Source organism: Agelaius tricolor, unplaced genomic scaffold (genome assembly GCF_023055355.1).
Source record: "Agelaius tricolor isolate 1412-34295 unplaced genomic scaffold, bAgeTri1.0.p SCAF_1, whole genome shotgun sequence".
NCBI lineage: Eukaryota > Metazoa > Chordata > Aves > Passeriformes > Icteridae > Agelaius > Agelaius tricolor.
The window spans coordinates 48,704,736-48,732,059 of record NW_027269261.1 but is presented as its reverse complement, the minus strand read 5'-3'; the positions used below and the strand labels follow the sequence as shown (position 1 = coordinate 48,732,059).

The following is a 27,324-nucleotide window of genomic DNA, read 5'->3' as shown; positions in this document are numbered from 1 at the left end:
TCTGATAACTGGTCTGTCTTTTCTGTATTATCAAGACTTTTTATCACAGTGTAATAAGTAAAGATGCCAATATCTGTGTGATGATAGTTTGGAAAATAATTTAGAATTATAAATGTGTGTGTATACCTCAGGATAACCAGCTTCCTGAGCTGAAAGACAGGGACAGGAAGCAGAATAGACCCCCTGTAATCCAGGATGAAGTAGCTAGTGACTTGCTGAGCCTTTTAGGCACTCATAAGTCTATGGGACTGGAAGCTGGTGGAAGAGCTCACACAGCTGCTCTCTGTCATTTATCTTCACTCCTGGCTACCCAGGAAGGTCAACTGGAGGTTGGCCAATGTGGCATCCCTCCACAAGAAGGGCCAGAAGAAGGATCTGGGGATCTACAGGCCTGTTAGCCTGACCTAGCTGTCCAGGAAGGTTCTGGAACAGGTTATCTTGAGTGTGATCACGTGGCACTTACAGGAGAGCCAAGGGTTCAGGCCCAGCCAGTCGGGTCAGGAAACTGGGTGACATGCATGAGGGGCAAGCTGTGGAAGTGTCTACCTGGGCTTTAATAAAGCCTTTGACTGTTTCCCACAGCATTCTTCTGGAGAAACTGGCTGCCCATGGGTTGGACAGGTGTACTCTTTGTTGGGTTAAAAACTACCTGGATGGCCAGACTAGAGGGTGATGGTGAGTGGTGTCATATCCAGTTGGTGTTCAGTCACAAGTGCTCAGGGCTCAGTGTTGGGGCCAGCTCTGTTTAATACCTTTATTAATGATCTGGATGAGGGGATTGAGTGCACTCTCAGTAAGTTCACAGATGACACTAAATTACATGAGAATGCTGATCTGGTGGAGGGTGAGAAGGCTCTGCAGAGGGATCTGGACAGGCTGGATTGATGTACTGAGGCCTGTGCTATGAGGTTCAACCAGACCGAGTGCCAGGGCTTGCACTACAATCACAACAGCCCCATGCAACACTGAAGGCTTGGGGAAAAATGACTGGAAAGCTGTCCAATGGAAAAGGACCTGGGGGTGCTTTTTGGCAGCCAACTGAACATCAGCCAGTGTGTGCCCAGGTGGCCAAGAAGGCCGATGTCACCCTGGCCTGTATCAGCAGCCGTGTGGCCAGCAGGGCCAGGGCAGGGATTGTCCCCCTGTACCAGCACTGATGAAGTCATCCCTCGACTGCTGGGCCCCTCACTGCAAGAAGGGAATTGAGGTGCTGGAGCATGTCCAGAGAAGGACTTGTCCCCAAGTGCTATGAGGAGCATCTGAGGGAGCTAGGAGTGTTTAGCCTGGAGAAAAGGAGGCCCAGGGACCTAGGATACCCTGCCATTGTCTACAACTGCCTGGAAGGAGGCTGTAGCCAGGCGTGGGTCAGCCTCTTCTCCCAGGCAACTGATGACAGGACAAGAGAACATAGCCTCAAGATGTGCCAGGAGAGGTTTAGTTTTGACACCAGGAAAAATTCTATAATGGAAAAGGTTAAACATAGGAATGGGCTTCCCAGGGATGTGATGGAGTCACCATCCCTGGAGGATGGTTCAGGAAAAGACTGGACATGGCACTTAGTTCTATACTGTAGTTGATAAGGTGGTGATTGGTCAAAGGTTGGACTTGATTAACTTAGAGGTCTTTTTAAATCTAAATTCTGTGATTTTTTGGTGACTGCCTTATGCTAAGGGTTGAATTGATAGCTACCGATTTTCGACTGTCTTGTATGTCAGAGGGATCAACCACAGGTGAAGAAGTTGTCCCTAGTAGTCTCTAGGTCTACTTAGAGTAACTAAAGAATTAAAAAAAACCAAACCAACTGGTCTTCTCTGACTTTCATAAGCATTCTGGAATTAATTTTTACTTTAAAATGTGATTTCTAAGGGCAGATGTGCACTGAGTTGCTACTATGTAGCTAAGCTATAAATAATAGTAATAACTTTTAAAAAGGGCATTTTGAGGAGAAAACTTGCATATCGCTAAAAGAAATGCCTGAAGTGTAAGCTTAGGTCTGAAGCTTGTTTGAAAAAATACCTTTAGGAAATGTTGCTTTTTCTCATATATTAAAGTGAATTTAGTCTTATGTGATATTAAATTAAGGTCATGCTGTGATTTCCTTGTGTATTACCTGCGCTTCTAGCAGTTATGAAAATGAGCACTAATGCTAGGACATGAGCATGTTCTCTTTTTCTTGTCTCAGGCGCAGCTGTTGTCTCTTGTTTTCTCAAAACATACGCAGTGAAGACACTGAAATGCTAGTGTTTTCTAGGGTTAATTTCCAAATGGTAGTGGGGAATGTGGAAGCAATATTACAGTTCAGAAGCTATTAATTTATCCAATTCTGTAATATTTTGAATTGGGGATGAAGCAGGAATAGTAGAATGAACTGCTCTGAATTGAAGAAGCAGGGATGGGTCTTTGATTAGAAAATTGCTCAGAGCAGAGTATTTCCTCTAGAGCTACCCAAGGTCTTTGACAGAGAGTTTTTCCTGTCTACAAAATTAAAATGCTTTGCTCATCTTGTCATTATTCATTATAATATTTGCCTGTTTTGGGAACAACGATGTAGTAGCTGATCACTGCTTAGTACAGTGAGCTCTCTTGCCTAAAGCACACATACACAAGTGCAGCGGATTTGGGCAAACTGCATTCCCTGGGCTGCTGCCTGTTTTGTGTGGTTGAGAAATGCTTCATGTACTGAAGCAGGCATATATTATCCTTCTGCAGTCAGCCTTTGTGACGTGCTTTTTCAATTCAGCATACCCTGCAAAACGGGGAGGCTTTGCATTGCTTTAGAAAAGAAGATTAATGCTGGTTAGGAGGATGATATTAATTTGAGATGAGAAGAATAATTTTAGCTACTAGGTGAAAAAGTGAAGATGACATAATCCTTGAGTAAAGGAACTAAATAAGACTAGCTGCAAGGACTATTTTTTTTTTAATGATGGCAAGCACTATAGAAGAGGCCAAACTATTTTCACATCTGGATGTGAGGTTTCCACTAATTTGTCGAAGAGAGATTTGCTCTGAATATTTAAAACTTGTGTAATCTTACTCGCAGTGCTGAATATTTACTGATTCCTGGAAAATGTGGAAGAATTTTTTGTTTAAGGAAACACTGAAATATTCTTAATATTGAAATTTTTACTGACTAGTTATAACAGTGCTTCCAGAAATATTAGCGTCAGAAGTGCTTGCAGAAAGCATCTGAGGAATAGAAATTGAAGGAAGAAGTAACTTGAGCAGTCTATGGACTTATGTTTTTCTGGGTCATATTCCTCTTATTTTGAAGAAAGGTAGCTGTAGAGTCTTAATTCCAAATAAACTCCGGGTTTACAAACAAGGTTTGCATTTAATTATGTTGGAAAATGTTGTTCCAGAGAGGGGCTTGGAAAATCTTTTATTAGAAAGCTACCTGTGTCAGTGAAGATAAACAAGTTTTAAAATTCAATTCCTGTAAGCATTTGAATTTCACATTTGAAAATAGTTTTTGTCTACTTGTGCAAATAATTATTAATTCAGATTAATGCAGATGCATGAGCAAGGCCAAAGGCAATCAGCTCTGAAACTTATCTTATTTCTTGTGGGTTTTTTCAGTCTGGCAATTTGTGCAGTCAATCCATAGTTAATGTAAAAGCAACGACTTTACATTTAAAGTATTGTGAGTTTGTGTAGGAAGGCCTTGTTTATGGGGACAACCCCCCTCCACTCTTTTTGTTTTTTAAGCCATAAACTGTGACTAGAATACAGACAGCTTCTTTGTAAAAAAACTCATGTTTGTAAAATGTAAAATAAAACCAAAAAACCAGGTGAGGCTCGCTGACTCTTTAAGTCCTTCCATGGCAGAACAAAATTAAATTACTAATTCGGTTTGGGGAAGAAAGCTGGTATTAAGTTTGGTGGATTATTCAACATCTGTCCAGTGTGTATCTCACCACTTAGCTGGATGTTATGCAGATTTATTAGTCAAGAAGAATGTGGTTCAAGTTTAAAAGTTAAAATGTGTGTTAAAGCAGACTTCTCCCTGCTGTTGTACTTTTTTACTTTACCAGCTTAGAGGCTGAGCAGGAGATGTGTTTGAGGTTTGATTTGCATGCAGCCTAATGGTCTTGTCAGCCTTTCAACTGTCTGTAGTTGTGTGAATGCACATGTTTTTTAAGAATGCACATATTATCCACTTGGGTTTTGTTCAGCAATTTCTCAGTAAATGGAAAGCTTGCAAAATGGGTGAGAATTATACTGTTTTATTAATTTTTAGCGTATACTGAGAGAAAAAATTGTACCTATAGTCCCTGTTTTCCATAAAGCTTCAGAATAATTTCTTTTCTTCTGAATGCTAAAGTGTTTCTTTAAAACAAGAAGTGTTCAGCACTGACAAATTATAGTCAGAAAACCTGGGCATACAATGACGGTGAAATGCTGACCAGTTTGCTTAATTCCTCTCTCATTTCTGCACGATCTCCTAGACATTGGAGAACTTAATTTTGTATCAGAAGCAGGTGCATAACTACATTTAAAATACAGCCTGTTTGCAACTAAAAAATTAGCAAAGTATGGAGAAGTGAAAGAATCTGTTTTGCTGCAGCCTCCAGCAATATTTGTTATGGAACGATAGGACTGATTTATGTGTGAGGGTGAAAATGAGCAAGCTTTTTCTATCTCATGGCTGGTGTGAATCCAGGAAGTCTTGATACAGAGATCCTGAAAATTTACATTATACATAATGTCCCATTGACTCCTCCATATTTTGACTACTGATCTCATCTCTGTCACAGCAGATTTTTTTTAACATGCCTTGCATTTTTCAGGTCTTTTCATCCTTAAGTAATGTTTAAATGGAGAGAAAGATTCTTTGGCATTTGAAAAATGTAATAATTTGTTTATGATGCTTTTTTAGATTAACTTCCTTTCATTCTAGTCCTGATAGTTAACATTGTTAAAATAACTGCTTCATCATTCTTCAAGTTCTTTGTGATGAATAATCCCTTAAATCTCTGTAAGTTAAGCAGTTATATATAATTTTTTATATTTCAAGGTAGGCCTTTTGAATTTTTTGTGTTACTTTGTTGCATTTATAAATGACTGTTTTGGTAACTATTCAGCTCTGTGTGGTTAGATATGTTGAGTGCACTAGCTAGAAGCAGGATGTTAGCCTGTGTGAATGTGGTATTAGTGAAAGTGAAAATGTTGGTTATGCTGTGTGTTTTGTTTGTTACATGCAACAATTATTCCTTAATGGTACTAATTCCAGCTTTGGTCGGCCAGGAGTTGAATGCTACTGTCAACATGACAGTGGAGCTGCAGTAATCCAACTTCAGTTCCTGATTAATGAGGTTAGTAAAATGATTTATGTGTAATTCAGAGAAGAAATGGAGCACATTTTCTTTAATTTTTCATTAGGCAAGCATTACAATTAGCTGATGAAAGTGGTGTAGCACAAATAACAAACTGCAATAACAATTAGAAATAAATTAAGTTTTTTATTTTTGGAAAATGCTTGACTAACTCCTGAAAATATCTTTGTCACCAGAGTACTCTTTTGGTATAAGCAAGAACTAGGATATCTTTTCATGTCCTTGAACGTTTCAAGTTATCTCTGGAAGTGGTGAAGTACTTTTTACACAGTACTACCAGTTTCAGTATGTAGCTAATTTTATTTTGGTCAAGTTACTGTCTTAGACATGAACTGAATAATGTTGCCTCAGTTTCAGATGTGCTTCTAGGGATGTAGCAGCTGAGATTTGACAGCAGTGCTGTACTTGAGCTGGGGACAGGTTTTTAGAGGGATCTCGCTATCTTTGTCAGCACACAGATATTAGCAGATCATTGCCTGATTTCTCTGCAGAGATGGGCATGAGGAAACTGATGAGCACACACTGGAAAAAGCTTCCCCATCACCTCTCAGTATAGCACTGAACCAAATATGAGTGAGCTGAACATGTGATCACATCACTTATCTCATTCCTACTACTTAGAACTTAGCTGTGCTATGGTACTGATGCACATGCTTATATTTTTTTTTTCATCCTGGTAATAAATATGTAATGTATTTCCACTGTGATGCTACACTGTTCCTAGGGCTTTGAAAACAGGATGACTAAAATGTTTTTGTTCTCCTAGGGAGCTCTTGTGAGTGCCTTGGCTGATGACACCTTACACCTGTGGAACTTGCGCCAGAAGAGGCCGGCTATACTTCATTCCCTCAAATTTAACCGGGAACGGTAGGGACTGGTTATTATTGCAGTGCCCTTAGCACACCAAGTGCTATTGTAAGATCAGATCTTATTGATGCAGTCCAAGCCATAACTTGGTACATAATTGAAACTGCGCTTACACTGGGTTTGAGTTTCAATCTGTTGGGCCCCAAAGTAGTTGTGAATAAGACACACTAGTGACCTAAACAGAGATGCCTTTTCTATCACTTTGTGTTGCATTGTTGAACATCAATTTTCATATCTTTAAAAGGTGGAGGAGCAGAGTAATTTGAATGTATGTCTTCAGAGGAACTTTGGAACAAGAGAAAGTGTGTGCACCAAAAAGACAACAGGAAAATTGGTCAATTTTTTTACCTGGAATTTTTTCTCCCTTGATGGCAAAGCAAGATTCTGCAGTGTTAGAGCTCTTGTTTGTATCAGAGTATCTGAAAACCACTTGTATTTTGACTAAAAATTTTTATACTCAAGTAATAGAATTCCAAGCAAGCTAGAGAGACATTTAAGATTAAATTTCTAAAAGTCAGTTGAGTAAATTTCTGAAAAACATGTCCTTTGTTTTAAAAACAACTACTCCTTCCCTTCTAAGAGGTGTTCCTTCTCTTCTAGTATATGAAAAGTCTCAGCTGGAATGCTGTGTTTGCTTTGCAACAGTATGCATTAGAGATGGGCTGCTTGGGGAGCTCAGAGGATACTAACAAGAACCAGAATAATCTGTCCCTTGTATTTCTTTTGAATAGGGCAGGAGGTCATATATTTTAAGTAATAGATAGCAATAGAAAAAGTTAAATACTTATCTAATACATTCTAATGTAGTGTCATGCCAAGTGCTAAACAAACTGTTGGGTGGATGAAATGGTACCCTTGTAGTTTTAAAGAGTAGGTTATGAACAAATTCATCAGGAACAACATAAATGCAGATTACTGGGGTTTCTTTGTGTAGAGGATTAAGTGATTCTAATTCCCTTTTGAAATTGTTTCTGTGATCTCTGTGCTAAAAGTCCGACCAGAGCCTGTAGGAATAGGACAAGGGGTAATGACTTTAAAGTGAAAGAGGGTAGGTTTAGATGGGATATTGAAAGAAATTCTTCATTGTGAGTGTGATGAGACACTGTAAGTGCTTGCCCAGAAAAGTAGTGGGTGCCTTATCCCTGGAAGTGATCTAGAAGAGATTGGATGGGGCTTTGCTCAACTATCTACTGAAAGATGTCCCTGGCCACAGGAGGTGAGTTGGACTAGGTGATCTTTAATAACCCCTTCAGGCCCAGACAATTCTGTGATTCTGAACTGTTGTACAGAAAACAGGAAGCTTTGTTGACTGGGGCAAATTCTCTGCCCCAAAGGAGTGGCAGTGTTCCTTTATGCAGTATAGAAAGCAAATGGAAGGAAATGCAATTTATAACCGCTAATTTAATGAGGATTGTCCAAATGTAAGAGATACAGTAATGTGTCCAAACTGAATTTTCTACTTCTCCCTTCCCTTTTTTAGTGACTTTTCTCTTACTTGTAGTGTCTACTTAAGTGTCAGTGTAAAATTAGGATTTGTATCCTGAAACCACACTTAAAAATGGGCTTCTAACTAATGCTCTAAACAGATATCTGATTCTGATTGTGTGAAAATCTGTTGTAGGCTGGCTTAGAGTTTTAGATGTGGTGTATCTTTGGTTAAGCAAAGTGAAAGTTTTAAACTATCCTTTTTTCTGTGAATGTAATGATGTCAGTAGCAAGATCCATCACAGAGAGTTAAGTGGGGCTAGAAAGGAGTCTTGGTCACTGATGTTGCTTTAGTGGCTGACTTAGTTACTAATCCTGTCTTGCCAAGGTAGGTAATGAGAGCACCACAGTTACCATGAGTGGTGTAAGCATAGCTTGAGACAAGGGCTTATTCTTCTAGCAATTTTAATTTTAAAACATCTATTATAATAACATATGAAGTTAGCCAGAACACTTAAGATTGCCAGATCTGTACCTTGTCATAGCCACTTAGGTCATGGTGGATGACTGTTAAATGTTTTCAAATATTCTCTTTTCTTTTGACTACTTCATTAAACACAAATTTATAAAATAACATATAATTTCATTATCAGGTAAATATTTTGACTGGAACTTGAAATGCAAAAAATTCATTGTTGAATAATTGTAAATAGGGGCCTTTATAACACTTAGTTCTTTGTAATTCATTATACCTAATAGTTTCAATATGCTGTATGAATCTGAAGTAAATGGGCTTTTCTTTGGTCAGTTTTATGCTATATACAACTAAGTTTATTAAGAAGAGTGTTCATGATGTAAATTAATGATGCACAGTCCGTTCTGTCAGGCCTTTCTGGAAATGTGTCAGGGGGCTTTGGAGGTCTTTTGTGGTTTTAATCCCACCCTATAGTCCATGTCCACTTCCTGCCACTCATTCCTACATTGTACTGTGAAAGGAAAAGTGCCTCTCTATCTCCACTTGACCCCCCCTTCTCCAGCCAAACCTTGCTCTTTCTCATGATGTGTTAATACCAATAGTCCTTGGATTTACCAGCAGTTCTTGTCTGTTAGTAATAACAGTCCTTGGCTGGCTCCACAGCCATCCAGTTATCTGTGTTTGAGACGTACACATTAGTCCCTTATCTTCTGGGAATCAAGAGCTCAAAGGAATCTCACTGTGGACTGCTGTTTATAGAGTTGTTAGACAATGGGCTTTAATACACATTAGCCTCTTATAATCAGGAGCTCAAAAATGTCTCACTTTGGACCACTATTTATAGGGTAGCAAGAGAGTGGGCTTCAGTTCTGGTAATTTTCCATTTTGGCCAATTTGAGTTGGTAACTTTCTTTGACTGTTCAACAACAAAAATATTATTCCACTTGTGTTGTTATTAAAAAAAAAATAAAATTCCAAGGTTGTTTGTTTAAAGCAGATGTTCATTAGACACCTGTTAGTTCCTGGGAACAGACAGGGTTTCTGATAAGCTCAAGGGGAATTTAGTCCAAGTGCAGTTCATCAAGGCCAGGGCTTAATGAACATTTCTCAGATCAGAGAAATTAGTGTCCTGGGTGGCAGAGGCATGCAGCACCACAACACATATCACAACTAAAGTCAGCTCCTCTCAGCTTCTACATTCTCAAGTCATGAAGCTGTTATAAACTTAATTAATAAAAATTTTTATAGTACTTCATGTTGTGGGATTAAGATCTATTCATAAGGATAACTAACTTCTCAAACAGGACTTATTTGAAGTATTTTGTACACTACAAGACAGGCTTATAACTGTCTTCTCTAATAATACTTTGTCAGTTTGTGAGATTAGATATCTTGAAACTCATATGATGGAAGCAATGATTGTGGTGGCATCAGTATTTGCTCTAGGACTCTGTTAAGGCAAAGGTTTAAAATTATTTAACTGATTTGGTTTATCTGGAAGTGTGTTGAAATTGCAGAAAAGCAGTATTTGTGTCCTATGTAACAGGAGTTGAACTTTAAACTGTCACAGGCAAATTTTTATTCAGATTTTGTTTCTAAATAACTATTTGATATGTAAGGTTTAGATTTGATCTAAGAAATTGTCTTTAGCATAGAAAGCTAACTGTAGCAGTTAGCTACTCATATGAAAGGATTTTCTTCGTCTTGAAAACTATTCTTTAACTGTATTTAAAAAAAATAATTAAAAAATCAAGTGATAAGGCTATGACTTCATTAACTAATTCTGTAATCTTCTGGCACAGCCTTTTAACAGCTCTGCCTAATTCCTTTCTTTTAGTCATGTGGAAGAACTACTGCCCAATGTCTAACAACACAATTTCTAGATTTCATATTTGTTTATCCTGTTGGTAATTGAATTTTGTTGCCTCATTTAAGATGTTTTAAACATCTTAAGATGCAAACCCAAGAACTAGCTTGTTTATAAATGCTTCTGTTGTGTGTTAGATGTTTTGTAAACTTACCTGAAAACATGAGTTTTAAATCTGTAAATTATTTCAGAATGCAGTCTCCAGTATATGACAGGAAAGTGATGTGAATTCTTGGTTTTCTACTCGTGAATTTTAAGAACAGGGAGTGGTGAAAGAGCTGATTCTTTTTAATATAATTCTCTGTCATTACAGGCTCTGTTCTGATGCGTGGAAAATGTCTTTGGGTGGCTTACATCAATCTTAGATTTGAGCAAAACATTTTTTTAAAAACAGTATCCAAGAGGCCTGAAATATGCTGCTTTCTCTTGAATCATTAAATTAGTAAAGAATCTGTAGATAAACAACTGACCATTAATGGGTTCATAGCTCCTGACTGCCTTTTGTTAACAGTGATGGTTAGTAATTTGAAGCAAGTCTTCTGAAGCAGGAATTGGTGAGGTTTTACATGTCTAACAAATCTGTTAGCTGAAGTTACTGACAAATCACAAAAGCTCAGTGCAAAACAAGCTAGTTCAAGTTTTTTAGCCTTTTCTTTGCTGCATTTGTGGAGGTTTTGCAGCTGCTTTATGTTCTAGTTACCAAACAAGGGTTAGGAGATAGTAGACCAATGTCATGCTTGGCCACTGTTCCTTGACTGTGGGAAGCAGTGTGTAGGGGCCAGGACAAAAATGCATAATGATATGGAACAGTTGTTTGTGTGACTTGTCATGCAAAAGTGTCTAAATACTACCTCTTTTCAGAATGCATAATTCAGTGTGTGAACTCAGTGTCTCAGGTTTTGTACATCTCTAAAATGACTTCAGTTGATCGCTATCTATTTCCTTTGCCATCTACATATCTATTTATAAATATCCTAAACACAAGATTGTTGTGTGTTAACAAGTAATGCAAGATTCATGTGAAACTCGCTTTAACTCAGTAGTAAATATAAATGTTTCACTAGGCTAGCTCTGAAATAAACGTAGTTAAAAGATCTTATTAGAGTAAATATTGAAAGCATGTTGTGAGATGCATACATACATTCATACATAACTGATCTGGCTTCATGCCTGCCATGCAGAAACTGTTAAACTTGATGCTGATCTGAGGTGTGAAAAGTCAAACATGCATCACTAACCAGCCAGGGACTTTGACAGATCCTGTTTGAGAGGGTGGAGTGACAGACTAACTTGATTGAAAAAAGAAAAAGTAGCATGGGATGGCAAATTTGAGGCCCCTTTGCCAGCCCCTTTGCCAAAGCAAACCAGCTTTATATGCATGTATGAAAAATTTGTTCATTTTCTGAGACTTACATCCTTCCTGAGTTGACAAAAGAAAGTTTGTCTTTATGGTAAGTCACAAAGCAAGAATGGCATAAAAATAGAACTGAGTGTTTTGTGCCAGTGCTCTGCATATCGATCTCTGAATGCCTTGATAGCAGTTTAATTTTTAATATGTCAACTTCTGTGCTGTGGGATTTAAATAGTTTTCCTCAACATGAAACTGCATAATTCAGAGTTACAAAATTATGCTTAAAATATCTTTGGCTTTGTATCCTGCTGTAAACAGCAGCTTTTTAGCATTGTGTTTGGAACACTGTCTATAGAGAGTGGAAAATCCCACTTGTATTTACTAATTAGCAGTAAGATTTTAAACTTCTGTTGGCACATATGTTACCTTGTTAGATACTATAACTTTGTACTCAGACTATGCCTTAGCAGACTTGGTAGTTTTCGTTCACCCTGAATTTATAAACTGACCAATTCTGCCACTTTGTGGATAACAGAAGGACATACAGGTTGTCTTGCCTGTGAGAGCAGGTGGTGATAGACATTGTTTATGGGGTTTTAGTTTATTTTTCACACACAGCTAAATTTTTGGGGTGGGGTTTGTTTTCTTTTTTCACACTTTTTTAAAGTGTCTTTCTTCAGAGTGAGACGCAGCGATCATCTGGTCTCCTTGCCTTGATGGTGTCATGTAAAGCCTTTTAGCTAGTGAGTTCAAAATTTTAACTCAGCGGTGATTCACTAGGGCATGTAATTAGAAGGAATTTGATTTTGTTTCAAGAAACTAGCAGAAGGAAATTAACATATTGGCTGTCTGGATTTGTTATATATATGAATGTTTCTTTCACAAAGATCAAATTGCTTTGAAAAATGTTTCCTTGAGGCCATGCATGCATGCAGAGTTCCACGTGTCAGTATGGTTGATGGAGCTGCAGTTGCATCAGCTGCCTTCTTTTGCCTTTAGCACTGAGGCGGAACCAAAATGCTGAGTCCTGTCACTCAGAAATTTCAAATTTCAGAGAAATGGTTTTTAAATTGCCTCAGTTGCCCTCTTAGCTATACCTTTCACACTGACTTTCACAGTGATATGAGGCATATAATGGCCAACTGCCACGTTCTTGGGCAGAATTTGACCTCTAGTCTTTAAGTTCTGCCTAAATGACAGGCTTCTCCATCAGCAATAGGAATGTTTTTTCTGCCTCGTGTGGTAGGGCTACATCTCTGACACGGCCATTTTTTTTCTGCAGTTTGAGTTTGTGATTCCCTATGTGTCTTTTTAGGCAAATGATTTGAAAACTAAGAGAATTATTCAGTATTGAAAGAACTTACGCAAAACACTAAAAAAATTGGAAACTTTCTTGCCACTGATGAAATACCCTGCACTATATATTTGTGAACTCCTCTTGGTGTGTCTGACATGCCAATGGTCTGTTACTTTTTGTGTCGTCCCAAGACAGTTGAGTAGCTTGCTCTGACACATGCTTACTCCATTTTGACACCCCTGATGTCCACCACAACTCAGATACTGAACACAGATGCTTCTCCACTGCCTTAAGAGACAGCAATTCAAGTCAGTGGATTTGGGGAAGCAACATTTGGAGTGCTGTTGGGGGATATAAATGGAAATGAAGTACCTGCTTCAGTTCCTACCACATTGGCCCACGTGTTTTTTTGGTGGGACATTTTGGGATGCATTGAAGAGCAACTTCTTTGGGATGCATCTTCTTCTGCTTATGCCTGCTGGTCTTTGAGGCCTTTTTTGTATGGGTAGATGTTCTAAGCTTAGTGAAGTTATCAGATGTGGAAAAAGACCCTTTTGCAACAGTCAGGTGGTATCAAAACTACTGCTTGCTTCCATCAGAATGTAATTTTGACACTGCCTTTTGACTTTCAAAGCCTGTGGAGGACTTTGACAAGAGTCCATGGATTTGGAGTCTACATTAACATCAGAATTAAACTTCTCAGCTTCTGAATTTTACGTGGTGCTATCTCATACACGAAAGGTTGAGGATAAAAGTGTGCAGAATACAGCTTTGATAGCTTAATCTTTTGCTTTTATTTTACCTATACAGTAATGATCTGAGCAGCTGTGTGCTTATAGTTACTGCAGACCTATAATGATAGGCCAAGGCACTAGAAATATTTTAGTGACTTAACAATAAAACCTGTTATCAGTGTTTGTCATTCTTCAAAGTATTTGTCACTGTGCTTTGTTAAAGCAGTGAAAAATTCTGATGTATAATGCTTCATAATGCAGTAGACTAGGAAAAGGTAAAGATTAATTTAGAAGGATTTCTGCTGTCATAATAATACAGTCAAGTTACCAGCCTGCCATTTTTCCTTAGTATTTCCTCTTGAAAAACTAATTCTTTGAATAATGTAATAATATAGTAAGTTGTTTTCTTTAATATTTCTGTAATTTAATTCCTGTAGGGAACATTATCACTTGCTGAATTAATTGTTTTGATATATGTTGTGAAACAGCAGCAATTAAGATTTTTTTAAATATCTTTGACAGATTATTAGAAAAGATACATAGTCTGCAGTTAAGAAAGGGAATCCTTTCAGCAGGTTAAAAAACACTTATTGAAGAATTTCCCATCATTTCTAAGACTTTCCCATAAGCAATATCCTAAATTACTTTTAATTAGTGTAAGAACAGTAAATATTTTATCATTGTTTTTCCCTGTGGGTGTGTTACTTACTTTTCTGTACATAATTTTGTTTTCTTGAACTATTGGTTCAACTTTTACAAATTCATTTTGCAAGAAAGAAAAATCTTGGGTTTGTATTTTTTTTTGAGCAGTGGGGAGGGAGCAGCTTTGCAAATATGTGTGTGGTGAGGATGAAGATTTTGTGCTTATGGTAAATTACAGCTACAGGAGAATTTAGAGCTACCCTGACTGCTTTGGGGTTGTATAACAGTGCCTCATTTTAGTGGTGATGTTAGTTTATACTAAAATCTTGCTGTAGATTTCACATTGAAAAGATAAATCTCCTTAAAGCATATTTTTTCTATAAAGGGATCTTTCTCTTTGTGAAGATATGGGGAAGTGAAATATTTGAAATGACATGCTGTGCCCTGTACTGTTTTATGCTAAAACTTTGGTCTGTTTCACAAAATGTACTACACTTACTGAGGGAGCTGAAATTGCCTTGGAGACAACATGAGGAATCTGTTGTGCCATGAAAGAGCTGCCTGCAAAAGCCTGCTTTCTGTGACTGCTGGCTCCAACAATCCCAGGCTGTCGCTTTAGATCTACAGAACTGGACGGTTTTAAATCATAGATGCTTCTATTTTAGTATTTTTGGGCAGAATGGCTTGCTACAGGAGAAAGGTATGGCAGTCTGCTTTTGACTGCTGCATTGTTTTCGGGCAGTTGGAGTTTGTGCGCAAGAAAGACAAGTACGAAATTTTTTCATCTGTAGTCCTTTTGATGTGTTCTCAACAATTGATTGCATTTTCCACTTTTATAAATGTATCCATTCACAAATGGTAGGGAGAGAGGGGGAAGACTGCTCGAGTTGTATAAATGGCTAGAGGATTATATGGCAAATTCTGCTTCTCTTGATCTTAAAATACATTATGGATGAATTATATTCTAATCTGGTGGCAAAAAGATAGATTTCTGAAAGAAAAAATCTTCATTTTTCAGAACAAAAAAATGCTGTCTGTGGCCAAGTGTCAAATAAGCAGGTATTGCATCACTACCAAGAAGACTCTAACCTTTTGTTTCCATCCTCCAAAAGGAGTTTGAATCCCTTCAATCATCAGTCCAATTCTCAGCAGAACTAACAAGGCTGCTCAGGCCATTCAGATGGTCCTAGCTTCACTGATTTTTAGTTTTTAAGAGGGCTGTAACACTTCCAAAGTTTTTTAAAGTATACACAGCTTAAGGCGAAGCCTTAATTAGTGAGGCGGGAAGCTCAGTGCATGAACTTTGATGTTGGAAATATTATTCTGTAAATTTTTAAAATAAATGCAGTTATCTGAAATGAGTCATTAGGTCAAAATATAGTGGAGTTTCTGAAAGTTGGAAGACATACATTTTTTCTATTAAGAAAATAAAATAGTAATTTTTTTTTATTTGCAAATGAGTAACATTTACTACATTCAGGGAGAAATGTTGGTTCTTATAGCAGGATCAGCGTGCCATTCCTTTTGGATTTAACAAGTTTTTCTGTGAAATAAAAGATCTAGGAATATTTCTTAGTTTATAGAAAAATCACAAAAGTCTGTAGAAGAATGGTAAAATACTTTGAATAAGGTTAAGAACTCTGTTATGTGCCTATTCTTTCAATTTTGAAGTCTTTTCAACCTCCTGCCTTTGAGAGTTTGTAAATATTTTGTGAAGCTATTTGTTCTCTTCATTTGCTATTAGCATTGAATCAGTTCATTGTTTGCTGACTCTGGACAAAATTAATCTCAGTTGCACAAAAGAGACAGTAAATTGAAAATCCCTGCATATTCAAGTGTATCAAGAATATTGAGGAGCTACTTTAAATGTTGCCCTTGGGCTATAACAGTCAAAACTGAAGGCCAAACTTTTTTTTTTTTGCCCACTTCAAATGATGTGAAATAGATTGGTTTTCATAACGAAAGCGTTGGACAATTGTAATTAACAATATTAACTTGGTAATCAAGGCAAGCCTACAACCCTGCTACTGATTATCTTTTCTGGCTGCTAGGCCATGGTTTTGGATCCAACTGATGTGGTTGCCAGCTACTTCTGGCATGTGGAGTGCTGGCACAAAAAGCTGCTGTAGTGTTCCAGAGTGCTGAAAGTTTATGTTTATCTTATCATTCTGCCTGCCTAGGAAGAATCTGTACCAATGTATGTGATTTGGCTTCCATCAAAATCCTTTTTTTTAAAGGATGTTGGGGAAACACAAGTTTTCAACCTGTGGTGGTTGCAGATTAGTGTTCTTTGTTAAATGTGTTACAACATCTGCAAGTTGAGTTGGAAGGGCATTTTAAATCATGTATGTAGTATTTCTTTTTCTGTCAAACATCAGTGAAAACTTTAATGCAGGCTTTTATTTTGGCATAAATGTTCAAGGACAAGAAATTGAGTTGGAAAGCAGATAGATTAGTATTTGCTTGAGCAAAGTCCATTTCCTAGTTAGGGAGAAATAAGTAAAAAAGACCCACGATCCAGGGGTATCTAAATCTGAATCCAGGTAGTATCACTACAGAAGTTTTTTCTTTTGAAACCTGCAGTGCAAATTAACATCTCGTCAGCCACAGCAATTTCTGTCTTTGCTGCTGTTAGATTTTCCTTTCAGCTGAAGTTGGTGTGCGTATGCAGCATCTAATGCAAAGGATCTAAAGCTGTTCTTTGCATAAATACTTAACAGGCTTGTGAAGTGATGCATGGATTTGGCAATAAGCAACCCAATTGGGAGAAAACAAGAACATAAAAAATTGTGAAGCTAAGGATTAGAGCCAACAGAACAAATTCTTGTTGAATAATTGTTTTACCTTATCACTAAAACATTTCTGAAAGCCCAAGTTTGATAGCTAAGTAATTTGGCAGTTTCTTTCAATGACAGACCCTGTCAGATTAAAATGGTTTAGAGGTCCCAGAAAGTTTCTAGACTCCAATTTCAAGTTAGCATTCTGTCAGTTTGTTCAGACATTGTTTCCTTATCTTGAAGAAATAGTCAACAGTAATCAGGACCCAAGGGTGCAGAAATAATCAGGTTTTCAAATGCTAGTGTTTGGGCTGGAGCTACAGTGAAAGAGGAGTCCTCTGCTGGTACCTACAGTTGGTAGCTGTTGAGTCTTGTGCAGGTACACCTTTCTAGCAGAAGAAAAGACTAAAAGGCGGAAAATTAAAATGTGATTGAAGTAAAGCTGCAGCCTGAAATTTAAACTACTTTTAAAATTACTTTTATAATTGTTAAGGATTATTCTAAGGTTTGTTTTTTTGGCATTAATTTAGATGACATGTGAACTTACTTTTCTTGAGTTATATCTTTTGTCTGTCTCCTTACTTGAAATCAGCCTTATCTGCATGTGAAGGCTTCTGAAATCCTTTGTTCTTTAAAACTTGAAAGTAGATAGATTCCAAAGGGAGATTTAGAGACCATAGGAGTATTGTATTTTAAGTTTGACATGACAGCAATCAAATACCTTCAATAATTTTTAAAGGTGACTGTAATTTTTTTTTTTTTATGGTTTATGAGTTTTAGAATAGCTTGCTTTCTATTTTTTGTTCAGCCTAAGGTTCTACTTTGTCTGTTCATCTCTTACTTTGGTCATTTACTGGCTTTTCTACTTTACCTCAAACTTGTCTTATATATTGCTGTTTGCCTGTTGCCTTATTTTTACCTTTTGGTAGCATAGACTTTGCAATGTAGGATATCAAAAAGACATTTCTTTAATTCCTTTTTTGTGGCTTTCTCTTTCAGGATAACATTTTGTCACCTGCCTTTCCAAAGCAAATGGCTATATGTGGGCACTGAAAGAGGAAACATTCACATTGTCAATGTGGAATCATTTACTCTCTCAGGCTATGTCATCATGTGGAATAAAGCCATTGAACTGTGAGTTTAACCAATTTTTGTCTGTGGAGGGGAGGGAACAGCAATGTCCCAGCTGTTGTTAACATCATTTGCAGGAATGTCATTGTTATCTAGAGAGGCCTCCATATTCATCATACTGCACTTCATACACTATCAAAGTACATAGTCATGTAGATATTTTTATTTTTAAGAATGTGAGGTGCTAATGTTAATATATGTTTCTACAATTTAGCAGTATTTTATCATAGCTCCTGGGATAGACATGGAAATAGACAAAATAGACAGTATAGAAATAGATTTAAAAATCACCATGTGTTGGGATAAAGCAGAAGAAAAAATAATATACATTAAAATATGGTGTGGCTGGTACTTGGACAGACATGTTGCTTCTGCAGTTGGGGATTAAAGACCAAAGTGTAAAGACAATGCATTTTTTAATAGGGCTGATATATTCTGAATTGGAAGTGACTTTCTGAAATGCAAATTTAATTAAGTCTATTCCAAGACCAAAATACATTTTATAGCTATTGTCACTGCATCTCCTTTTTTCAGTGTTAAAATTGTATGTGCAAATATAGTGGGGGAAAGATGTAGTTGTGTGCTGCTCTTTCTTGTGCTGGTGTTTTGTTCCCAGTACATCTTTCCAAAATACGTGAAGTCTGTCACTTGCCAAAGGGTGTTGAAGCAAACACAGCTCTGTATTAGTCCATCTTCTTCAATAGCAGGAAGTCCACATAAAGTGTTAATTCTGTGTTATTGTAACAATGGCCATCTTGGGCAGTTTATAAATAATGGCAAAACCTGTATTCCAGTATAAAAGTAAACATTTGATCTTACAGTGTCAATTCTGTAACAACAGATATTAAGATAAAATGTTTAAAGTTAATGTCGTTTTTTTGTTTGTTTTTTTTTTTAATGTTGTTGTTGTTGATAGGCAATAAATTAGTCTTTCCTTAAGACAGAAACTAAATGTCTACAAACAGACACAGTATTTATGGGCTTGAAGATAAAAGTGAAAGTAACTCCATTTTGAAATGTCACAACTTGCTTATGTGGAGTCTGTATCTGCAGAATCTTTATAACTTAAAATCATTTTGAGATGCCATTTAGGGCAGGGGACAATTCTTTTTAATGGAAGTATTTCTTTTTTAGGTCATCCAAATCTCACCCAGGACCTGTTGTCCACATTAGTGACAATCCAATGGATGAAGGAAAGGTAAGATATTTTAAAGACTCTTTAATACATTATTTTCACAGCAAGACTTTTTTAAAGTATAGATACCACTGCTATTTAAGGAAGTATTAAGTATATGAAACAACAAAGGTTTTAGGCCTTTGTTATAAGTAACATAAAGTTACTTCATTGAAAGTAACATAAAACCAAGTACAGACATGAGTGTAGGACAAGTGAGTGGAATGAATCATCTTGTCATTTGAAAACAGAGATGAAAATGATTAGCTGCAAAACTTTTGGAAATAAAAGCAGAGACTTCTACTTATGGTGATAAAAATTAAGATGTTACAAAAAAAACCAATCAATCATAACCAGAATGCTTAAAGTGTGGTAGAAATTAATTCCACTTTATCATGCTCTTGTGTGTTATTTCACAACTTTAATATGCTTATTTATACAGCATATTTTTATAGAATACCATATACTTTGTCTTTAGATTAACTAATCTGAGGGTTTTGTGGAATTTGGCTCATACTCCCATATTAGGCCATTTATTATGATCACTAGATGCTGTTTGCTGATGAAACTGGCCTACAGAAAAGCAAGATATTTCAGAAAAATAAACCAAAATATGTGAGAAAGATCTATGTATTGGACTTGTATTTTCATTCTTATGAGATATTATTAGCATAATCATCTGTTCATCTTAAAAAGAAGTTTTACAGTGCATGTTCTTGAAGCCCTTGCAAGACAGGAGTCCTTGTCCTGTGACAAACAATTTTGCTTACTAGTGCTCTCCATAGGCTGGAGGAATATTTTTTGTCTGTGTTGTGTTTTTCATGTCACTAGTAGATTAAACTGGAGAGAGGGAATAATCCCACTGTCTTAGCAGTGGTTTGAAAGCTTTAGCTAGTTATCAGCTTGTACCCTAAACACCTGAGGTTTCAGTCCAGCAGAGAATTTAATGAGTAGAGTTTTTTTCATTAGTATGATGCTCACTGCAGTAAGTGCATAACTAATGGGTTTCTCTGTAGAATTAGGTTTGAATCACATTCCAGGCTTATGGACTCTAGCATATGAATGCAATGAAGCTGTTGTAATTTCAGGAAATACAAGTGATCAATTAATTTTGATATATTCCACCCCACATCCAATTATTGTCAATTAAAGTTTAAAAATTACTGGTTTTATTCATCAGGCTATAAATAAGTGTTTTGAGATCTTAACCTTATGCTTTTCTTATTTCTCGTAAGGAAAACATTACTAAAAAAGCCCCGTGTAGTTGCAAAAATTTGAGTCTTCACTCCCTGCAGTAAAGATTTAAACTTGCTTCTTGCAAAAAGATTATTTGGGAAATTATCTAGTTTTGTTTATCTAGCTTTTTTCCTATGAACAAATAATGTTTTTGAGGTTCCTTCAGCCAGTTATTTCAATTGTGGTTAACTTCTGGAGAAACCTCATAGTACATAGTTTCTTTATAGACAATGAATTCTTACTGAGAACTTCAGGGGCAGTGTTGTATTCTTCCAGCAAATTTAAGCAGAATGAATTCCAGTGAGGGAAATGCACGATGAATTTCTCCTTTTCAACACCCTTTATTTTCACTCAGGGTGGAATACACATAGCAAGGGTTAATATAGATCTTTCTGCAACTCAAAGTGATTTCCAAGGAAACTTCAGAAGGATACTTTGATTTTTTTTTAATATTGCATGAATGTCCATTATATTTTCTGGAACTTGAGGCCAATAAGTACAAAGTAAACCTTTCTAATGTTGAGGCCTTTGCCTCTTTAATTTTTGTTTTTATAACAACTTGCTGTTACTATATGTACTATTATGCTGCATGTCTTTTTGGACAAGAACCTCAGGCATTGCAAATGATATCATTTTGATTTTCCTTATAAAAAAATTAATGTATTTTCTTATTGCAGCTTCTGATTGGCTTTGAATCTGGGACGGTGGTTTTATGGGACCTGAAGTCAAAGAAGGCAGATTACAGATATACACATGATGAGGTAACATTTTTCATCTGCATTACTTACTCTGAGGATATAATTCACTACTCAAATAGTGACTTTATTTTTTAATCTCCTGCTTCTGTCACCAGTGGATCAATAAGTAGGTCTCTTTGAAATTGCAAGTACTGGAAATTTTCTCTAAAAGAGCAGTAGGGCTTGGATGATAAACTTCAGACCAAATAACTTCACTGAGTTTAAGTTTGTAAAGTAGTGAATGGTGGCATGGATTGGATTTCTTCACTAAGCTTTTAGGTCTTATTTCTGTTAATCGTGTGACTTTCACCTGTGTTAAGGGCTTAAGTTGAAAGAAGGTGGTTTATCAATTTCTGTAATTTAGAATTTCTCACATATTCTGGGAACTGCAAGAGAAAAGGGCGGGGGAAAAAGCACTAAATAAATAGTCTCACTACAACACTTCTCTAACCACCTTTTCTCTGTAGAATAAGATCATGATCAATTCTCTTTGAAATAAGACTGCGGGAGGTTTAAAAAAACAATGGTATTAGGTGCCATTCATTTCTTTAAAACTTGATTCTTGAGAGAACAGACTTTTTGAACAACTGAGATTAAGAAAAATGAGTCAGCATAATATACAAATTGATGTATTTAATTTAAAATAATATAAAATTGGTCTTGATTGCATTTTGTTAACTGTAAAATGGCTTTGTTATTGTTCAGTACCAGCTTTAGGGTTTTTGCTGGGGAAGGGGGATGGGGTTGTTGGGTTATTTTGGTGGCAGTTCTGGCTCAGTACTTGTACTTCTGTGTATTCTACCAATTAAGAGTTTGCTTGGAGGAGGAGGCTCTGAAGTAATCTAAGCCTTAGATCATCAGAAATGTCCATATAAGCCCCAGAATGTGTTATGGAAAGAGCAATCTTTCTCCCTTCCATTTTCATTGCATGAACCTAATTAATTCCTTTATCTTTTTTTTTTTTATAAATTTACTCATGTCTTTATCATCTTTTTCTTCCTAGACCTTTTACTTGTTGTGTTCTTCTCTAACTTTTTTAACCATTCTATTTAATCTTTGTTTTGTAAAACAGAAACACAGCAGCATAGTATATATGAAGATGTGGGCACACTGGATTTATCATGTGGAATAATTGTCTTTGGTCTTGCTTTCTTTTTCTCTTGGTCTTGATATTGGATTAGCCTTTTGATGCTGCAAGCATAAAGCAGATGCTTCCTTGAAACAACCAACTATAAAACCAGAGACTCGTCCTTCAGGTGTTACTTGTCAGGTCAAAGTCCTGACATTTAGGCATTGTTTTTTGTTGACATAGTTGGACAGTAAAAATTGAAGTTTTTTGGCAATTTTTCACTGAAATCCTGATTTCTGCTTTGAGTGTGGTTTGGTACTGTCAGCAGACTTTACTGTCTTAATGTTGTTGTTCTAATTTTCCAAGTTGCTTATGAATAAACTGAGCGGATGAGATCCCTGAGGGTCTCTACCATTTAAGTTCATCCATGAACTAAGCAATTAGTGCCAGCCTGTCTTTACTCCAGATTGCTTTACTTCCTTAACCAGTTATTTATTTGTTTAAAGATATCTAATCTGTTTAGTTTTAGCTTCCTTTGAGATACGTTGTTCAAGGACTTTGAAAATTTTGTAGACAGCTTAAGTGGTGTTTCCATGAACCTCATGCCTGTTACCATTCTTGGAGGTTTGTTTGACTATAATTACCTCTCATGTTCAAAGGTATTTAGCATGTTGCCTACTTCTATCCTGGTGTATTATACTCATCCATATGTCAATTAACTCTGTTCTTTATTAAAATTTTGTTGCAGTTTCTAGAAACTTACCTAAGGTAGACACCATGCTGCTTATTCTGCTTTTTTTTTTTTTTTGGTGGTCCATTTATTTAAAAATTAATATTTGTCTCAGTACTTTTTGGAACCAATTCTGACCTGAGAGGCTGCAGAGATCAGTGACTAGTTCAGGTGTTAAATCTTTGAATTTCTTTAGGATTTAAAAGTGGATGCATCTAGATCTTCAGTTTTAAGTTTTTTTTGCAGAAGTAATGAAATATCTCAGGTCAGACCCAGTAAAGAAATGTGCTTATCATAACTTGGGAATGGTTAGCAAGGGAAGAGAAAAAAGTGACAATCTGGTAATGTAGTGGTTTCCTTGCTCATGGGAGTGCACACACAGAAGACTCAGAATGGAGCAGTGGAGCAGTGCCCTGTCTCAAGAGATCTCCTTTGTCTCTGGTTACTGTGACACAGAGCAAAGTTCTTTGCCATTTTGTTTCCTGCTACCAAACTGTGTGAATTTGGACATTTCTGTGCAGAGAATCTTTCTGGCTAGCTTCTTGTTGATTTCCTGGTTTCATGGTGTTGTTGGAGAACTTCTTTCATACACTGACTGTAAGGGCTGTGTTCCATCATGAACATGTGTGCCAACCTGCCCTCAAGGGACAGGGAGCATCTAATGTCACAACATGCTTCACCTCTTCTCTCAGTGAGGGTAATGCATGTGACATTCTGCCTCGTAGCAGGAGCAGGATATGAAGCCTCAGGATTTATGCGCTTGGTTCTCTGCTTGTTCTTGATGAGGGCTCCTCTGAGTGAGGAGTTGACAACCAGTAAGAAGAGAGCTACTTAGTCCAATCTTGTCACATTTGCCATCTTAGTGAGTGGCTAGGCTTCCTCAGGCATCATGAGCAGGGTGGCCAGGACATTGATAGCATAAAGAACATTTGCTAGAAAATTTGCCATTGCATTGGTTTCCTCCTCTCTCATCGCTTTGTAGTTGATGTTATTCTTAAAGCATGTAACTTGAAGGTCTTTCACCATCATTTGATGCAACTTTCTTAACTCAAAACTTCAGATGTGTGCAGGGATCCAAATGTCATCCTTTCTTCCTTAGCAGAGGAAGATCATAATGAGGGTCAAAATCTCGGCATGTCCAGAGGTCTGTGGAAAGATACCTGTTATTTCCTGAGGGAAGATGTTGAATCCAATTATATGGGTTTGTAGCTTCCTGCTTGGTTTCATTTCAAATGGCCTGACCTTTAGGAGGCTTTCTTGAAGCAAATTCCCATGTTGTGGTAGCGCAGTCTCATTTGTTGCCTGAAAGCCAGGTTAATGGAACACTGTGCACACTTTCTTCCTCTCTGAACACGTGCACCTTCCCAGCACCCTGGGCCAATAGCTGTAGCACAAGGACACTAGGACACTCACCCCAAGGACAGGAGCAGTTGGGTGACATTAACCATGGCTGAGGGAAGCAGCTCTAGGTCATGGTTAGGGTTACTGCTGATTGCTGGCATGTTCTTCCTTCCAGAACATTCTACTTACAGGAAAATTCAGAGAATTTAGCTATAATTTGTACTTTATCTTTCTATATTATGAATTAAATCTTGAACTTAAAGTAATGTATATTTTTTATTTTAACAACAATACTTTGAATATTTAAAATTACTTAGAATAATGCAAAAGTGTAACATTCTTTTTCAGAGAATTTGGAGGAAATTATTTGTACATAGTGGAACTGTAGGTGAATGAACTTTTGTTTAGGAAATTTCTTGGAAACCTTTTACTCAAAACATCCCTTTTGTCTTGGGCAGGTTCAATGAAACAGTAAGTCTAAATTCCTTTTGCACCGTTCTTAAGCCTTTTATTTGCAGACATTGGGGATTTAAGGAAAGTAAGCTGTGCATTTCTTTGTGAAATGCAGTTTATATTGCAGTCATTTCCCAACCTGTATGTTCATGAAAGAAATTAAACAAATTTCTCAAGTATTGCTTTTTCCTAAAAAAAAAACCCAAATCCCTCAACTGTAACTTCTGAAAACTAAAGCTTGTTTTATAATCAAGTCTGTTCTTCAAATAATATTTTGTTTGTTCTGATGTCAAGTAAGCTTTGACAGCATTAACTATAATGCATTATAGATTACTATTTTTAGACTCAGTGTTCTGGTACATGGTTGAGTGTAAGAGATTATTTTAGAGCATTAAAAACATGTCAAAGTAGCTTGTGAAATTAAGAGGACAGGAGAAAGAGAAACAACCCCAGTATGTGACTTGCCAGAAACCAAAGTGTGTCAATGTATTTCATTTCATTGAAACAATCTTCATGTTGTATTGTCATTTAAGTCTCATTAGCTACATTTTGTTTGTTTTCTTCCTTTCACAGAATTTTTTTCCCTTCCTTAGGTTTTTGACAAGAGAGTTAGCATAGGTACTCCCAAGTTTTAAAATACTTTCTTTGTATATTTTGGTGAACTGGTAGAAAAGGAGTCAGTATCATCATCCATTCATGTTTAAGCAAAAACACTGTCCATATTCTTGGAAATTAAAGGACTGTCATAATAAGGCTGTGATATCTGGATAAGATATGGTAAATAACCAGGCTGGTTTGCAGAATAACGAATCATGGACTTTGCCAGTCATGCACAGCGTATTTCAAGCTCAATTAATGTCACAAGAGTAAAGGATCATTGAGAAATCCAAGGAATTATGAAAGGACTTATCAATGTCTCTAGTGCATTTCATATTTGCGTAGTCTAAATTCGGTGTTAGAAAACTGAATTTAAAAAATTCTCTTGAAAACAGGGTAAACTGCTTAAATTAATAACTTTTGTGTTTATACATCATTGAAATCCTCTATGCACTGTTCTGGTTTTGGCTGCAATAGGTTTAATTTTCTTTCTAGTACCTACCAAAGAGTTCTGTGTTTAAATTCACCATGAATAACTTCAGTAATACACTGATGTTTTAGTTGTGCTGAGTCCTTCTTTTTATTGAAATTATTATACTGTTCTTACCTCAACCCATGAGTTGTACCATTTTTTTTGATTCTACCGCGCATCCCACTGGTGAGTGAGCAGCATTGTGGGGCTTGGTTGCTGCCTGGGGTTAAATCATGACAGATGAGAAGAGTGGTCTCAAAATGTTCCAAAATCATATGCATGTGGCTAAAGTATGTATGAATTTAAAAGAATGGGATTATTTGTATCAGTATTTAATGAATTGAAACAGCTGAATTCCCCTGGTGGAAAAATACCATAAAAGCTTTGATCTTTATTGATGAACTTGTCTCTTAAATTGCAAGGTTGCATTTAAATTATTCATTTTTGTACTTCCTAAAAGTACCAAGAACTAATAGTTATTTCCCGGGATATTTACAAGCTATTGCAGAAGAAAATAAATTTCGCAAAATGTTTTTAAGTATGCAATAATCTCTTGAAAAGCTAGTGATATACTTAAGGTATTTCTGTAGGAGTCTTGCATATAAATGCTTTTAATTTTGTTCCTCAGACTTTTTTTGGTTTATTTGTGATTGCGAAGTCTCTTTCAGTTAAACGCTGCAGTTGCTGCAAAAATGTTTCTGTCTTAAATTCAGGTATACTCACCTTCTTTGCAGGCAGCATAGCAGTAATTTTTCCATGTGGGATCATCTTTCTGGAACAGATGGTGAATTGATTTTGTGTTTGAGAACAGCCTGTCTCTACATAAAACTCAGGGATAGATTCTACGATTGCTAATAAAGTTTAGGCATATGTAGGACAGCAAAGTCAATTGTGTTGTTAGTCAAAAAAGTAAGATTCAATTTCCCACTTGCCCAGAAAATACATAACTGTCTCAGAAGTTTTGAGACAAACTTCCCTAGAGTCCAGAACAGGTACCTTAAATTTGAAGTAAAGTGAAGGGGTAGTAGGAATATTTCTAATAGGAAACCTTCAGTGGTAATTAATTAAATATAAAGTTTTATCTAGACAAAGTTGGTTATTTTTTCCTTAGAGTTCTTTCTGTTTGAGTTTCTGTAAAGGTTCCCTGAATTTGGTTCATGTTTGTAAATGGAAGGACTTGGTTTACCTGTGCAGACAACACCAATTATGGATACAAATGCCCTAAATATAGCAACAATCATCTGTGATACTTGGGTATGATCTTGTTATAAGGGGTTACTTTCTGGTCCCATGTGACCAGAAATTATTTGTGACACAGTTAAATCTGCACCAGCTGATATAAGCATACTGCTGCATTATGGTACCAAAAAGAAAACAGTAAGTTTTAATCATTATGAGAATTAAGATTAAAACAGAATGTTTTATTCTGCATCAGTAAGTTTTGTGTAAAATGTTAGAATAAAAATATACTACTCCTAGTGGCTCTTTAGTGTCTTAGAAGATTTGTTTTGCAGACTCAGTGGATTCTGCTTGATTTTTCTATTTTATGCATTCCTCCAGATTCCAGCACTAATATTAACTCTGGAAAATATTAAAACTTCTTTGCTCTTGTG

The 27,324-nt window shown here is 36.5% G+C and overlaps 1 protein-coding gene across 7 annotated transcripts in view; it reads left to right on the top strand.

The window, feature by feature from the left end:
- Nucleotides 1-27,324, top strand: part of STXBP5 (syntaxin binding protein 5) — a 106,642-nt gene that overhangs the window by 23,237 nt on the left and 56,081 nt on the right. For all 7 annotated transcript variants that reach the window (XM_071433057.1, XM_071433046.1, XM_071433066.1 and 4 more), the window contains exons 4-8: nucleotides 5,234-5,315; nucleotides 6,103-6,203; nucleotides 17,771-17,905; nucleotides 19,037-19,100; nucleotides 20,990-21,073. In XM_071433057.1, the coding sequence (XP_071289158.1) occupies nucleotides 5,234-5,315; nucleotides 6,103-6,203; nucleotides 17,771-17,905; nucleotides 19,037-19,100; nucleotides 20,990-21,073 (466 nt within the window). The remainder of the gene's footprint in view (nucleotides 1-5,233; nucleotides 5,316-6,102; nucleotides 6,204-17,770; nucleotides 17,906-19,036; nucleotides 19,101-20,989; nucleotides 21,074-27,324) is intronic.